The 14,363-nt window shown below is 40.7% G+C and overlaps 3 protein-coding genes across 3 annotated transcripts in view; 1 reads left to right on the forward strand and 2 right to left on the reverse strand.

Moving 5' to 3' along the window:
* Positions 1–6,354, reverse strand: LOC133401661 (protein FAM8A1-like). The gene is made up of 5 exons (XM_061674891.1): positions 5,907–6,354; positions 5,669–5,789; positions 5,464–5,587; positions 4,535–4,674; positions 1–2,835 (listed from the first exon to the last, which is right to left on the reverse strand). Exons 1-5 carry the CDS (start codon positions 6,346–6,348, stop codon positions 2,691–2,693), a joined length of 972 nt encoding a protein of 323 aa, XP_061530875.1. The 5' UTR covers positions 6,349–6,354; the 3' UTR covers positions 1–2,690.
* LOC133401662 (hairy/enhancer-of-split related with YRPW motif protein 1-like) overlaps positions 939–14,363 on the forward strand; it is a 27,612-nt gene continuing 14,187 nt past the window's right edge. Inside the window, exon 1 of the mRNA XM_061674892.1 lies at positions 939–1,027. The gene's annotated coding sequence lies outside the window, so the exon portion shown is untranslated. The remainder of the gene's footprint in view (positions 1,028–14,363) is intronic.
* fabp4b (fatty acid binding protein 4b) lies at positions 7,585–8,558 on the reverse strand. The gene is made up of 4 exons (XM_061675761.1): positions 8,380–8,558; positions 8,109–8,284; positions 7,942–8,043; positions 7,585–7,840 (listed from the first exon to the last, which is right to left on the reverse strand). Exons 1-4 carry the CDS (start codon positions 8,450–8,452, stop codon positions 7,787–7,789), a joined length of 405 nt encoding a protein of 134 aa, XP_061531745.1. The 5' UTR covers positions 8,453–8,558; the 3' UTR covers positions 7,585–7,786.

Genomic DNA, 14,363 nt, shown 5'->3' on the forward strand with positions numbered 1-14,363 from the left:
ACGATTAGTGTCCCCAGTTCCCAAACATTTATTGAATGTTGTTAAAAGAAAAGGTGATGTAACACGGTAGTAAACGTGACCCTGTCCCAGCTTTTTTGGAACATGTTGCAGACATAAAATTCTAAGTTAATGATCATTTGCTAAAAACAATCAAGTTTATCAGTTTGAACATTAAATGTCGTCTTTGTAGTGTATTCAATTCAATGTAGGTTGAACATGATTTGCAAGTCATTGTATTCTGTTTTTATGTTTAACACAACGTCCCAACTTCATTGAATTGGGGTTGTACATGGCTGATATCGATTCTAGTTTGAAAGCAAAGACAGAGCGCTTTAATTAATTCGTAAGACTTTGTACATAGTGGCATGTATTATATTGCATTAGAAGGTCCCAACTTTACCTCTGACACCTTTGGTGATAGATTAAGAAAAAAAACAAATATGATTACTCTAGCCATCCACTACTCTGTGGATTTATCCAACTACTGTTGGTATCATAACTGTTATGAAGTTATGACTCTAATTTACAAACACAAGGTCGACTCCCACAGCAGTTTATATAAATTATTGCTGTAGCTAATGGAAAGTGGTGGCACTTGGTTAACCCGTGGAGAGATTTATAGCACAATGAGATAGTTTTACATAAAGGTTCGTCATACATTGAAGCGATGAGTGGGTCCTTTCTCATAAAATTCCCTCACATTCCCACTCTGGATGAGAGCCACAAGCTATACAACTGCACTGCATCATGCATGTGAATGACAAGTAAGTGTACACTAGGGGGCGCCGAATTCATAAAGATGTCATCTTTTTTTAGAACAACTTTTATCTTTTAACAGTCTACGTTTGATAGCAAAGACAACAAAGGTTTCATAGGGCTCATCATGTTATATAATATATAATAGTAAAAATTATGTATGTGCATTTTGGTGTCGAGGTCTCAATAATGCAATTACTGTGCTGCAATTGCTAAGAGTTGAAACAGCAAGAGACAATTTGTGAAATCTTCTGTAAATACTCATATTAAGGTCAGTCACTTATTAAATATCCATATTTTATAAAAACAAGATAGGATAGAGCATTATTTTCACACTTTTTTGTACTTCTCAAATGAGGGCATTCGATGTGTGATAACATTTAAGCTTTATTTGCTCTGAATTAATCATTTGTTAGTAGAATTTAGAGCATTTTTGCACTGAGGGGTAAAAGACGAAAAAAGGACTTACATTTCTCAGCAAATATTTTTGATAAAAACAAGTAAGCCAACTGCTAGTCAGAATGTTTTAAAATCAAAGTAGCCAGAATAGAAGGCAAATGTGATAAAAAAAAATATATATATACTTTATATAACAGTTAAATAACATTTTGTGGCACTCTATCTTGCATCAACTGAGCCAAAGAATTATTACACACATTCAACAAAATGGCAAATGTTAATCATGCAGTTACTTAGTGGTCATTTGGACAACAGTACACAAATGTGTATTCCCTGTATTTGAGCCTGTTCTCGTTAAATTAGCGGGATTTCTTTTGTGCAAAAGCTAAATTTAAAAAAATTATAATAATCATACTGCTGGGGTCTTGGTTGTAACCTCTTAAACTGAATGTCCCTGAGGTCAGGCAATTAGAAGATAAGAGGGAAAATATTGATACAACACTTCTAGCTTGACCTGTGTACCTCATTAAGAGCTCCGTTTTGCGAACATCAGCTTTTCTTTTAGTGGCTTTTTTTTTAAATGATACTTATTCCATTACTTACTTTCAAAGTAGTGAGACTCCAGTGCCACCACTTTTATGTCATCATTTAATAAAATTATAAGGGAGTGTTTTAATTTTTCTTTTAACAATGGTTAACTTATTTTTACAGTTAAGAAAGTTTAAATCCGCATACTACACCTTTCTTTGTCATTAAAGACTCACTTTGTTTTTAAATTTTTTTAATAAAGAGGGGTTAACTTTTTCTATTTAAGAATCTTAAACTGTAGCTTAGACTATTGCCTGTACCATTTCTAACGATTTTATGGAACGATAGTTTAGCCGTCGTAGAAATCGTTTCTATTTCCAATAGTTAAAGGGAAATCTGTTCCAAATCTGAAAAAAAAATTATTATATACAGTCACTTGATTTCTGGTATAGATTGTGTACAACCTTAGAGACTCCACTTTAGTCCAATTCAACCACAATAGGGTGTTTAACTTTTCATACAATATCCTAGTAAGATCATGTGGATAACCACAACATGCCAAGCTGAGGAAACAACAGTAGCCTACATGAGCACCTGAAACACTGAGCATAGTCCCAAAGGCCCAACGTTTCAAACTAGTTAATACACAAAAACATACTGGGGCTATCATCTTATAAATACGTGGCTTAGTAACTTAAATATAGCGTGAACAAACAAAATCAACCCTGATCTGAAATATTATTGAAAAAGAGGCAAATGTGTTTATGAAAAGAGCAGATGTCATTCCCCCCACATATTTTAAGAGACGTGAACTTGGCACAGATACCCATGCAGCTGTTGGGTCAGACACGAACCAAACACAGGTTGTGGCACACCGATCCATAAGAACCTCTCTGTCCTCATTAATGGAGCCCTGGTGCACATTGACCAGAGTTGAGTCCTCCACAGATTTAGTTTCCAACACTTTATGCGGTGTGCTTTGCAAGCGGTGGTGCTGCACATCTGGGTCATCTGACCCTGGAGCGCCTGACAACAATGGTGCCAGCGACCATGTCGTACACAGTCCTGTTGTGCTGGAAGAACAGAAGCGTGACAAAAGCTGGGAAGAAGAACGCGATTGAAAAGTTCTTGCTGAGGGCTCGTACAGTTGATCTGTCAGGAAAGATAGAAAGAGGCATCGTCAGAGAGCTGGACATCTTAATTTCTCTCATGAGATTCATATATCTTCCAACCGCCATTATAGCTGTGTTCAATAAATACACTGAAGGTAAAATTTGCAAGAGGATATTCTTTATTATTTACAATTGTCATCTGTGTTCCGGCGGCACGGTGGGCGACTGGTTAGAGCGTCAGCCTCACAGTTCTGAGGACCCGGGTTCAATCCCCAGTCCCGCCTATGTGGAGTTTGCATGTTTTCTCCGGGCACTCCGGTTTCCTCCCACATCCCAAAAACATGCATGAATTGGAGACTCTAAATTGCCCGTAGGTGTGAATGTGAATGCGAATGGTTGTTTGTTTGTATGTGCCCTGCGATTGGCTGGCAACCAGTCCAGGGTGTACCCCGACTCCTGCCCGATGACACCTGGGATAGGCTCCAGCACGCCCGCGACCCTAGTGAGGAGAAGCGGCTCAGAAAATGGATGGATGGATCTGTGCTCCTTAAATTAGCGTAACATGGCAATGATACACACAAAAAAGACCAAAATTACTGCTGCAATCCAACTTTGGAGCCCAATTGCTCTTATTGTAAACAAATGTAATCCTTTGTTTAGATTTCAATTTAGATTACATTTTCTTTTCTATGGAACCCATCCTCAGATATTTGCTCACGTATTCGCAGCTCCCTGTGTATTTTTGTGAGCGTTCTGTAACGCCCAAGATCCCACAAAATGACGCCAAATCCCTGGCTAATCGGACAGTCTGAATTGGTGACAAGGAAGTATGTTCCAGTGAACCATCTCGACTGAGAGACAAAAATGTTTAAGTCGGGTGAGAGCTAAGATTAGCGAGTATGTTTTTGCCCTGCTGAATGGCTATTAAAAAGCTCCAGCTAACAAAGGACAGAAGTCTCAGTATTGCTTGACAACTGCTATTTTCATGGGTTGCAAAGGCGGCATACATTCCAGTGCCCTCACACTTGCTGTGCGTATTTTCCCAAAGCAAATACTATGGAAGTCATTTATTTTTAAGGGAAATGTCGTAAGATGAGTTTAAAATAATATCTGGGATCATAGTTGGTGGTAAATTTACAATTTAAACTAATGATATAGGCAAAAATAAAAATAAAAAAAATAGGTGGTGGTGCAAATTAATAAGTGCTTTTTATGGCAGGGCTCTAACAGTAGGTTTTTAATGTACCGGCTACCAGGTTTGACCACTAGATGGCGCTATTCTTCCCATTCAAAACGTGCAGCAAAACTCCCCACATTTTAGTTCCAGTACTGGTGTCACAAAATATATATTTCAAACTACGAGTTCCCCCCCTCCCCCAACATAATCGCGCTGGAGTATAATAACTGACCTCAGCTCTCTGCAGCCACGGATACCCCCCCCCCCCACACACACACACACACACACATACTTTTATATACATATCCTCTGTGTCAGGTTGTCAATAATGAGACCAGTGAAACCTTACTTGTTAGGGACCCAAAAATTTTCAAGGCAGATATTTTGCGGCAACCTTTTTTGTAATCGAATTACTTATGGTATTCAATTAATCGTTTCAGCCCTAAAAAAAACAACTCCAAATTTAATATGTATATCTTGGGCTGGAAAAGTACTTTAGCCTGAAATACACATACATTAATGACATTTTAAAATCCTTATCGGAAAAAATCGTTCCACTTACGCAGACAGCGACACATCAGTTGCCGGCACCACGAGGACCCGGTTGGGCTGAACCAGAACCGATGAGTCGCAGGTCACAACTCGAAGTCCAATAATGAATTTTCCTGGGGTGGCTCCACCTGCCCCCCAAATACATACAATCTGCAGAGAAATATCAGTGGTTGATTACCTTGTCAGCTCAGAGGAGGGAAAATAAGGACTGCCAAATAAAAGTGGCTAGAGTATGTCTAGAATTTAACCCAACTATGTGGAGTACATGCGTTTCTTAATCATTAAACAAGCATGTCAGAAGAAATATTGTGGAACATTTGATGCCAAACGGCCGCAAGTTCAGACAATTCAGAGTTTGAAAATCCCAAGCATAACATACATAAAATGTCACATAACAACTAAGAAAGCTATCAAGAAGTGAAACTTACATCTGCAACACAAATCACCTTTGCATAATGCATTTTTCATTTTAAAAAATGTGGTTGATTTAGTCTTCATAATAATTGTTGTTATTAATTAAATGTAATTGTTTTCGTATAGTCTGCGTATGACCATTACAAATATTACAATTTTACTTAAAACTTAGTTACTCATTTTACCTTATTATTTCTATTAGGAAAATTGTTGGTGGCATGACTTACTCTGACTTCCTACCACATTCCCAAAACAAGCATGTTATGTTAATTGAAGACTCTAAATTGTCCGTTGGTGTGACTATGAATGGTTGATTGTCTCTATATGCCCTGCGATCGACTGACAACCAGTTCAGGGCGTACCCTGCCTCTGGCCCAAAGTCACCAATGACCCTCACGAGTGCGATAGAAAATAATGGGTGGATGGGAAAATGGTTTATACATTGAACATTGACCATCTTCTCCAAACGGATTGTGTTGTTAGGACCAGAGGATGTATCAATACTCGTGATTCGTTAGTCCTTACCTCGTAAAAACAGACGAATATCGGGTACACAAGAGCAACCAGCATCATTTTCTGCAGCTCCTCCATCGACGTTTCCTCATCTATTTCATCCACGATAAAATGCATGGCAAACTTGGACACATCCCTAAAAGAAGGAAAAGCAAGGGAATGTATTTTGTACGATAAACAACGCTCAGGCGTCATCTTTGCCACTGTATAAACTTACTTGATTCCACTCAGGTGCATAATACTGATAATAATGGCCGCTTTAATGAAAAACAGTATGAAGAAATCCACAATTTCAGCCAGGAGTCTTTGGAGAGGTGAGGGGATTGTGTACTCTCGACCTGGGGAGAGGTTTTACAAGTCTGGGTCAAGCAGTCCATGCAATTTGAAGACACTCAGGTGGACAATGTAGTAATTGCACGTTATATATCTTCCATGTGATGATTTCCTCCTTTTACCTGGCCTCCGTGCATTTCCATTCTCCTGTGGCAGCTGCTGCTGCGGCCGAGTCGGCACCGCAGCCCCGCCCGCGGCCTCACCTTGCCGGCTACTCTGGGAGCCCGAGGCAGGCGCGTTGGGCGACAAAGGGGCACCGAAGTACTGTGCGTTGGACTCGAGACGTGTCGTCGACGTTCCGTTGACCGATTGAAAAGCAGACGGATAGGACATGGCTGCCGACGCCGCCAGCCAGCTCTGCCAAGTCACATAGCCAGTGGAGTACTGACACATCCACGCCTGCAACTTCTCGCAGTAATCCGCGGTGGTGCAGCTTTCGGGTGCGTCTTTCTCGTCTTTATGTTGGTCTTTTCTCTGACAATCTTCTTCGACGCGTCGTTTAAGCGCATTCGGAGAAGCTTTACTCTTACTGGAGTCCATGTTTGTGTTTTCCGTGTCCGCCATGTTGGACGAGGGTGACGCAATACTCAACGTCATTCCGGTCCGGAAGACTATAACACACAAGCCCCGAGGGGAGTTGTTACAATGTTTGTTGTTTGTTTTTTAACTGTACGATATAACGAAGGAGTAAATTCAACCGTGTTTATTTACTTAATAATTTTATTACGTAAGCTGTAGAGTTAAAACAAAATCAATGTTGGTTTAAAAAAAATAAACCATCCCACATTCAGTTTCTCCCAGTATTAGAAAACGGTACAGGCCAAATCGGTCATTGTTAATGTAAAAAAAAATAATAAATAAATAAATTGTAATTAACTTTAAAACGGACAGTTGGCCGAAGTCACTCATAGACGAGGTAAAACAAAAAAAGTTCAAATATGTTGCAAAATACCGTATTTTAATGTCCTCGGATGTGGTCAAGGATGACGCTATCGGCTTTACTCATGAGTGGTTTTGAATACTTTTAAACCAGTTTTAGGAAAAACTGCCAAATTAACATAAAACACATAGGTCTCTTGATAATGTAAATGCTCAGTGGACCGGATTAAAGATTGGAGTCACACTTTGCCCACCCCTGGATTAACTCATAATTGTCTCACGCATCCTTGGAGAACAATGTTCAAATTAAGATCAGTCTTGAGATGTTAACCAAGATTTTTTTTTCCCCGCAAAACCCGTACTTAAAGAGGCGATTATGTTCGCCAGTCAACAAGTCCATGGAGTCTGACACACCAGGAGCACACTGCCCCAAAGAGGCTTAATTAGGACAAGTGCACTTGCTTTACTTCCACTCTGTGCATCCAAGACAAGAGGCCTAGCAAGTCAGGGGCCACTGCATTGACCCCAATGAGGAATTTGGCCCCACCACCACCCTGTCACAAGAGTCGACGCTGATATTAGGACATGTATCCTTGCTTGAACAAAAGACCATTGTCAAGAAAACAAATCCCAGCAGTTTAATCAGACAGACCCAAGGGGACTTAGTGCATGACACACACACACACACACACACACACACACACACACACACACACACACACACACAAAAAAAAAAAATCCTCTTATACAAAGTCTGAAGTCTTAAACTGGCAAGCAGCTGTAGTATCCCGTTCAGATGGTCAACCCTCAATTTCTAAGCACAAAATAAGCCTTTAAACTTAATTCTTCAAGAATGCTCAAAGTCTTACTTGCTAACTCAACTGGGCCGCATGTGATTTTTATTTGTATGGATATTTTTCACACCAGCAATTATTGAATCATTGCTTCATGACTGTGGTACTAAACAGACTGAAGTGCACAATAATTTCTTCCAACATATTTTAATAGAAAACAAATCACCCCTTATTCCAACAAAGTAATTCAAGTTTGTTTAGAAACAATTTTATTGTAATTATTTTATGCAAATGTCCTTTGTAGTTTATTCATTGATGAAAGACAGGACTTAAGCCCCCTTCTCATAAGTCCTCAGGGCAACAACATCACCGATGGTGCATTTCTGCAGAAACAGGATTTACATGGTTAAGGATTTTTATTATTATTATTTTTTTAAAACATCTTGATCTAGTGATAATTTTCTGAAAACCTTTCGCAACATACAGCTGTTAGTTTGCCATCTTGAATCTCTCGTTCCAGTGTTGTAGACTTTCCGCCCCACATCTGCTTCTGCACAAGTTTGCCACTCTCAAACGTGATGAGGGTCTGCAGGCAGCATTAGCTTTCATTACATGCAAAATGACTTGTCAGTGCTTTTATTGAAAACGCACCTTGGTCTGTCGGTCGTCTGCTGTCGTCTCATCAAATTCCTCATTCAGCTTGAACTTGATTTCTTTGGTCTTGAAAGTGCTCTCTGACCTCATTGAGATGAGGCCAGCATCATCCACGCTGATCACAAGATTGGGCTTAGCCATGTTGCCCACCTGCCGGGTGGCGAAGCCCACACCTCCGTACCAAACAAAATTGGATTTATTTACCACCGCTTTACAGGAAACTCATCATCTAACTACACCAAAGTGAACTTGTGAAATTTATCCTTACCGATAGCCTTCATGTATTCATCAAAGTTCTCGCTAGCTGTCAGCTTCCAGGTTCCAACAAACTGCTCAACCATGGCGGAGTTTAGTCGACTTTTTGGTTCCGAAGCGCAAAATACAAGGCTCCCTTCGGGTGCAGGACGCAGATGGGAGGACAAGAGTGACACACTGAGGAAATGTTCAATTTGAAGCCCGGTGGAGCGTGTGCTTGATGCAGAGCAGCCCAATCAGGAGCAGGTGGTCCCGTTGCTATGGGGACAATGGGATTAAAGGGCGTGTCTTCAAATGAAATTCTGGTGTGTCACCCCAGAATGGGGTGAAGTGTTTCCTTTTTCAAGTTATTTCAAGTCTGGCCATGCACCCGCACCCCACCCATCTTTTACATTTGCTGCTGTGTGACCTTATGCCACTCCTACTACCTGCTTTGTTTGATGGCGTCTGACCATCCTTCTTTCTCTTGGTCACGCGCCAGACGTTTTCAGTGGGGTTCCGGTCTGAAAATTGGGCTAGCCATGGTAGCGTCTTAATCCGGTGGAAAGTTAGGAAGCATTGTTAAAGTTAGTGTAGTTGTCACACTTAGATATGCTAATTTAGGGGACATTTTGAGTCTTTAGAGCTGTATGTAAATACAACAATTAAATAACACATAGACAAGCAACCATTCACATTCATACCTAAGGACAATTTAGTCTTCAATGAAAGTCACATGCATGTTTTTGGAATGTTGGGAAACCAGGTACAAGATAGAACGCAAGCACGAAGAGAACATGCAAACTGCACACAGCAAGGCCAGAGCCCAAATTTGAATCCCTCAAACTCTACGAATTTTGAGGTGGATGTGCTATGCCACCGTGCCACCCTAACCAATTTATAATGCTCATTTCATTTTGGCCTAAAATACCTGCATGCATTTTCATCAATCATTGTATCATTACATTTTAGGTCCAATTAGCATATTTCTGCGTTTGAAATTACACTTACAAAATTCAAGTATTTGATTTAAATTAGCAATGAAATTACAATGAATTTACAAAAAGTTGTTTTATCACGTCTTTCTGTAAGTACTAGGTCTTACCACTTGATGGCGTGAGAAAAGCATGTGCCATTCCCTGATAACTGTCCTCCCTGATAGCTGTCACAGCGACACCCAATGAAAGAGCTACATGAAAAATGATACCTTTATATAATTATCATGCTGGAGAGGCAGGTAAAATGTTTTTGTTATCTTGTATAAGGTAACAACGTTTTAGTAAAAGCATTAACATGATGCAGTTTGACACTACTGCAGCTTGCACTAAAACATTCTTCAATCATACATCTTGACAGCATCAATTAAAAACGGTAATTTTACATTGATTTATATCATTATTAAATTGGTAAATACAAAAATATTTAATGCAAGGTCTTGTATTGAATCACATATATAATGTGCAGGTGTACCTAATGAAGTGGGCAGTGAGTTACAGACTATGTAGTTGCATGTTATTGAGTTCTCTTGCGACCAACGATTTTGTGTTATGTGCAGAAAAATAGCCGCCTTTAATTTATCTATGCTGCGTTGGTAAGTCTGAAATAGAAATAGAGGTTTAAACGTCATCTTGAGTCATCCATCCATTTTCTGTTCCTCTTGCCCTCACTTGGGTCACAGATGGGCTGGAGCCTTTCGCAGCTGACTTTGGGCGAGACACCCTAGGTCGCCAGCTAATCACAGTCTGCTTGAGATGTTTAGTGCAAATCATGTCAACTATTTGAACAGTTCAAACCTTGAATTTTAAACATTTTAAAAACTTGCCGCAGTTCGAGTCTCCACGTTTGAAGAGAGATGGTCAGTCAAGGGCGACACGGTCAGCTTGTTTGTCTCACAGTTCTCAGCTGTAGAGTTCGATTCTCGACAGTTTGCATGTTCCATGCTTGCTAGGGTTTACTTCAGGTACTCCTCCTACTTTCCAAAAACATTGTCCAGAGTCGTGAATATGAGTATACATGGTCATTTGTCTATATGAGCCCTGCAATTGACTGGTGATAAGTCCATTGTGTACAGTATTGTATTTCTTGGTCCTAAAGTACGCAAGATTGACAACCACTAATTACGTCATATCATTGAGGCTGGGCTGGGCTGGGCTGTGATGTATGATGGAATGTGCATGCAGGCCTTCATCTGCATACATACAGATGCCGTCCAATGAACGTGAACGCTGTCTGGCAGCCGCAGAGAAGTCCTTTCCTCCTGGTTTTCATCAACACTTCAAGCCCCATTGATGGCTGAACAGAGGCCATGGACAAAAGCTGTATATACTGTACAAACAGTGCTCTGAGCGGCAGCACACTGACTCATTCTTTAGTGTGTGTGAGAACGGAGGGGGACCCCTTTCAGCTCCTTTGTGTTGGTGTCTGTCAACATCGTAGTTGCGGGCCGAGCCCATTGTGGCGGCCAGTGTTTCGTATTGACACAGGGCCTCGCTCAGCTTGTTCCCAGGGTCCAACCTGAGGACTCATGAATAATGGAGAGAAGATCCTTCAGGCCAAAGGGGAATTGAAAAGTTGGGCTCGGCTTCTTGTAGACATAAACTGCTTCTTTTACATGGGTAGAAGTGTGGCCATGCAGCCAAATTGTTAGCTTTAAAGCTGAATTGCAGAAGTCATTTTTGAACGTTTTCGGGAACCAGGAAAAAACACGACAAATTCAACAAACAAAAAGAGTCCAGTTGCCTCGATTCAAATTTTGCAGATTACCGTGACCTGGATGACTGACAATATAGCCAGATATAAACAAATAAAAATTAACAAGAAGCATTTTTATTGATTTTGTGATAGTAAGTTAAAAAAAAGACAGGCAAATATCCTATTAGGCTAAATAAATTTCTCTTTGAGAATGACTTGTAAAACAAGTACAAAGTAGAAAACCTGTTTCCTTCTGTAGCATACAACCACAATCCAAGGTGCATGAAAGCTGTGATTGTAAATCATGATTATTTCAGGAAATATTGATTGCTCAACACTCCCTAATTGAAAACATAATATTGTGTTGCTTAAAGAATATGACTATTGTTTTATTTGCATTATTTGTGATCTGAAAGTGCACTGCACCTCTTTTATTTTTTATTTTTGTGTTATTTGACCTGCTGTCATTTCCTCCGAATAAATGCTCTAATTGAAAATATTTTTATATGGCGTTTGATGAGTAATCTCGTCACCAGTTCATAGAATAAAAGAAAACCAATTACTCAAACGCATACCTATACATTAAATATTAAAACTAAAGAAACAAATACTTTTGCAAGCGTCTCTTATTCTTTCCAATGTTTGCCTCAGTTGCACTCAGTTTAGCGCAGACATCCACCAAGGCTAAACAATCTTCTGCATTATTAGGTGAAAAATCATGACACGCAAGGAATAAGCTTACATACCACGCCTGTGGGTGCAGAGCCATCTCCTGGATCTAGCTGGTCACTGAAACATGAGGCCCCAATGCAAGTGGACTGTTCCGGTTAAAAGTGAAATACATTCTAGAATCCCCTCTCTTCTTCATTTGTGTGCAACGAGTTCTTACTTGACACACGTATCGAGATTTGTTTTTATTGTGGTTCGAGTTACCATTCAGTAATGTAGAACTATTGCATCATACAAATACACAGATGTGATCATATTTAGCACCGCTCATATACAGTACAGTACAAATCTGATGAGCAGTAGAGTTCTACGCCACAATAATTCCTTTTAGTGTCTTTGTAAAGGTACAATTTCTGACACAGCCCTTTTATTGCATCGTGTTTGATTGTGCCTAATATTGTGGCTTGGGCTGCCCCCATAACCCGGCTTTGGATATGCAGAGGAAAATGGATGAATTCACAATGGTTCTTACACAATGTGTTTGGTACTGTAGTTTTACCGCTGTTTTATTTATACAACACTTTCTAACTGACTTTAATAACACAATTCTGAGCTTCATAACCACACCACAGAAGTTTTGTTGGAGAAAACATGGACTGAAAATCCAAAACGTATGGCTTAATCGATGACTTTTGTATTTGAGACTTATTTCACCGAATTGTTTGATGCCCTAAGCTCTTCATGTTCATGCGTAAACAAGTCACACGATAGATACAAAAAATAATGTGAGGGAGAACATTTAAAGATGTAATAAGAGTCACAGAAAGTGCAGTAAATATAGTACAGTATAGTGTTGACATGAAAGGGAAGAGCCAGAATTCCACCAACAGAGGGCAGCCTTTTAAGTCGACCAAGCGGGTCTAAGCCATCTGCTGAGAGGCTCACACGACCTGAGTGGTGTTCTCTCCCTGCTTTTGACTTTGTGTGACCACAACATGAGAGGAGAACCAGAGGCCAACGTGGGCGCTGTGTGTGTGTTTGAGTGACAGAGGTCAGAGTGGTGCCTCTTTTACTTGTGTGCTTTGAGGTTTTTCATGCATCCAGCTTTGATCTCCTCCTTCATCCCTTTATCCTTCCACGCTCCCCTCGCCTCCGGCTCCTGGCTCGCGGCACACCAACGGCGGTGCAGCAGTGGAGTGAAGTTGGGGGGGGGAGGTTTGAGTGGGGGATTTTCACTGCTTTGCACAGAGAAACTTCTTGTTCTGTTAATAAAGTGAGAGGCACAGAGACCCCAGCCCAAGGCGCAATGCCACCGGGCGCAGATTGCAGTGGGCGGGGTGGATGGAAGGTGGGGGGTTCTAAGGGGACGCACATACTGTACAGCTCTGATTCTCTTTTATGCTCTCTTAGATCCCCCAACAGTGGACTGGAATTCTTAATGTGAAAAACAACAACCGCAGTGCTTAGAGGGTGGCCTCATGACCTCTACATGGGGAAGTACAGCGGTCAGCTGCTAGTTATATAAAGCCCACCAGAGTCATGACAATCCCTGATAAATCAGTCAGGCCTCTAATGTCTCTCAGCATATCACATGGAAACCTTATTTTCTGCTGGTCCATTTAATACAGCGTCATGTTTTGTTTAGTTTTTTACTGACAAAGCTTTTAATAGACTGCGCTCAGCCGTCGCTGTGCGATGTGTCGATCATCCGAGTTGTCATGTGAACGTCAGAACGCATCCTTTATCTATCCAGGGCATGATAATCCTCGGACACATGCTTCCCCCACACCCCCACCTGCTGAGCTCAGACTGGAAAACACAGATGCGAAGGCACAGAGCAGAACCCCTAATTGAAGATTAATTGGATAGCGGGGGCACTTACCTTTGTTTAGACATGTGGTAAGTGTTAGGCCGTGACAAGCAACTCAGCCATCTCAGCAGATGACTGCATTTAATATTTCATGACTCACTTTCAGAGGAGGGGTGCATGGTGGGGTGGGGGAGGAGGGAGGGGGTTGCTTCCTTATTGCTGCCTCGTGGAGTAATCAGTGCGTGCTCAAGTTGATGACGCCGATCGTGCATGTCTGTGACACCCCTCAGTGAGCTGGCAAGCGCTGTCTAACCTTTCCTGTCAAATCCAATCATCCGTGAGCGTGGATCAATGGAACAAGTGTAACGTTCAAATGTGTTTAATTTTTAACAAAGACAAGCCATAAGTGGTGGACAACTGTTGTCGTAAAGCTTTGTTCGACTTGTGATTTTGTGGCTAGCTTTGGTTCACTCTCACTGACCAGAAAAGATAAGTTGTCAAAAGTGGCGAGCCAATTGGGTTGGCGAGCCCAACTCTTAAATGGCTGATGAAGACGTCACAAGGACAGGACACTGGTCAACTCCGACTTCTGATTTTCCCCACAGCGAATAATAAAAATTGGTCAAAAGGGGCAAATGGTTGCCATCGTTAAACCTTTATCAAATGTACACGAAGAAAAAAATTGGACAGCCATACAAGTGTAAAAATAAGTAAACTAATGTTGATAATAAAACAAAAACAAATAATTGCTTGACGAAAGAATATTCACTACAAAAACAAAGAAATAAAAGAACAGTCTACGGTAAATGTTATTAGAAGTAAAATTTATTTAAATCACACCAATCCTA

This window comes from Phycodurus eques, chromosome 4, assembly GCF_024500275.1.
Source record: "Phycodurus eques isolate BA_2022a chromosome 4, UOR_Pequ_1.1, whole genome shotgun sequence".
Taxonomy (NCBI): Eukaryota; Metazoa; Chordata; class Actinopteri; order Syngnathiformes; family Syngnathidae; genus Phycodurus; species Phycodurus eques.

Bases quoted from the DNA above. Each gene is read 5' to 3' on its own strand.
- LOC133401661 (XM_061674891.1), bottom strand. From the start codon at position 6,348: ATGGCGGACACGGAAAACACAAACATGGACTCCAGTAAGAGTAAAGCT. The intron at 5,790-5,906 runs GTAAAAGGAGGA...ACCTCTCCCCAG, and splicing joins TGGAAATGCACGGAGGCCAG to GTCGAGAGTACACAATCCCC. The intron at 4,675-5,463 runs GTAAGGACTAAC...ATTTCTCTGCAG, and splicing joins TATTCGTCTGTTTTTACGAG to ATTGTATGTATTTGGGGGGC.
- fabp4b (XM_061675761.1), bottom strand. From the start codon at position 8,452: ATGGTTGAGCAGTTTGTTGGAACCTGGAAGCTGACAGCTAGCGAGAAC. The intron at 8,285-8,379 runs GTAAGGATAAAT...TTTGGTACGGAG, and splicing joins TGAATACATGAAGGCTATCG to GTGTGGGCTTCGCCACCCGG. The intron at 7,841-7,941 runs GTATGTTGCGAA...CTGTTTCTGCAG, and splicing joins AAGATGGCAAACTAACAGCT to AAATGCACCATCGGTGATGT.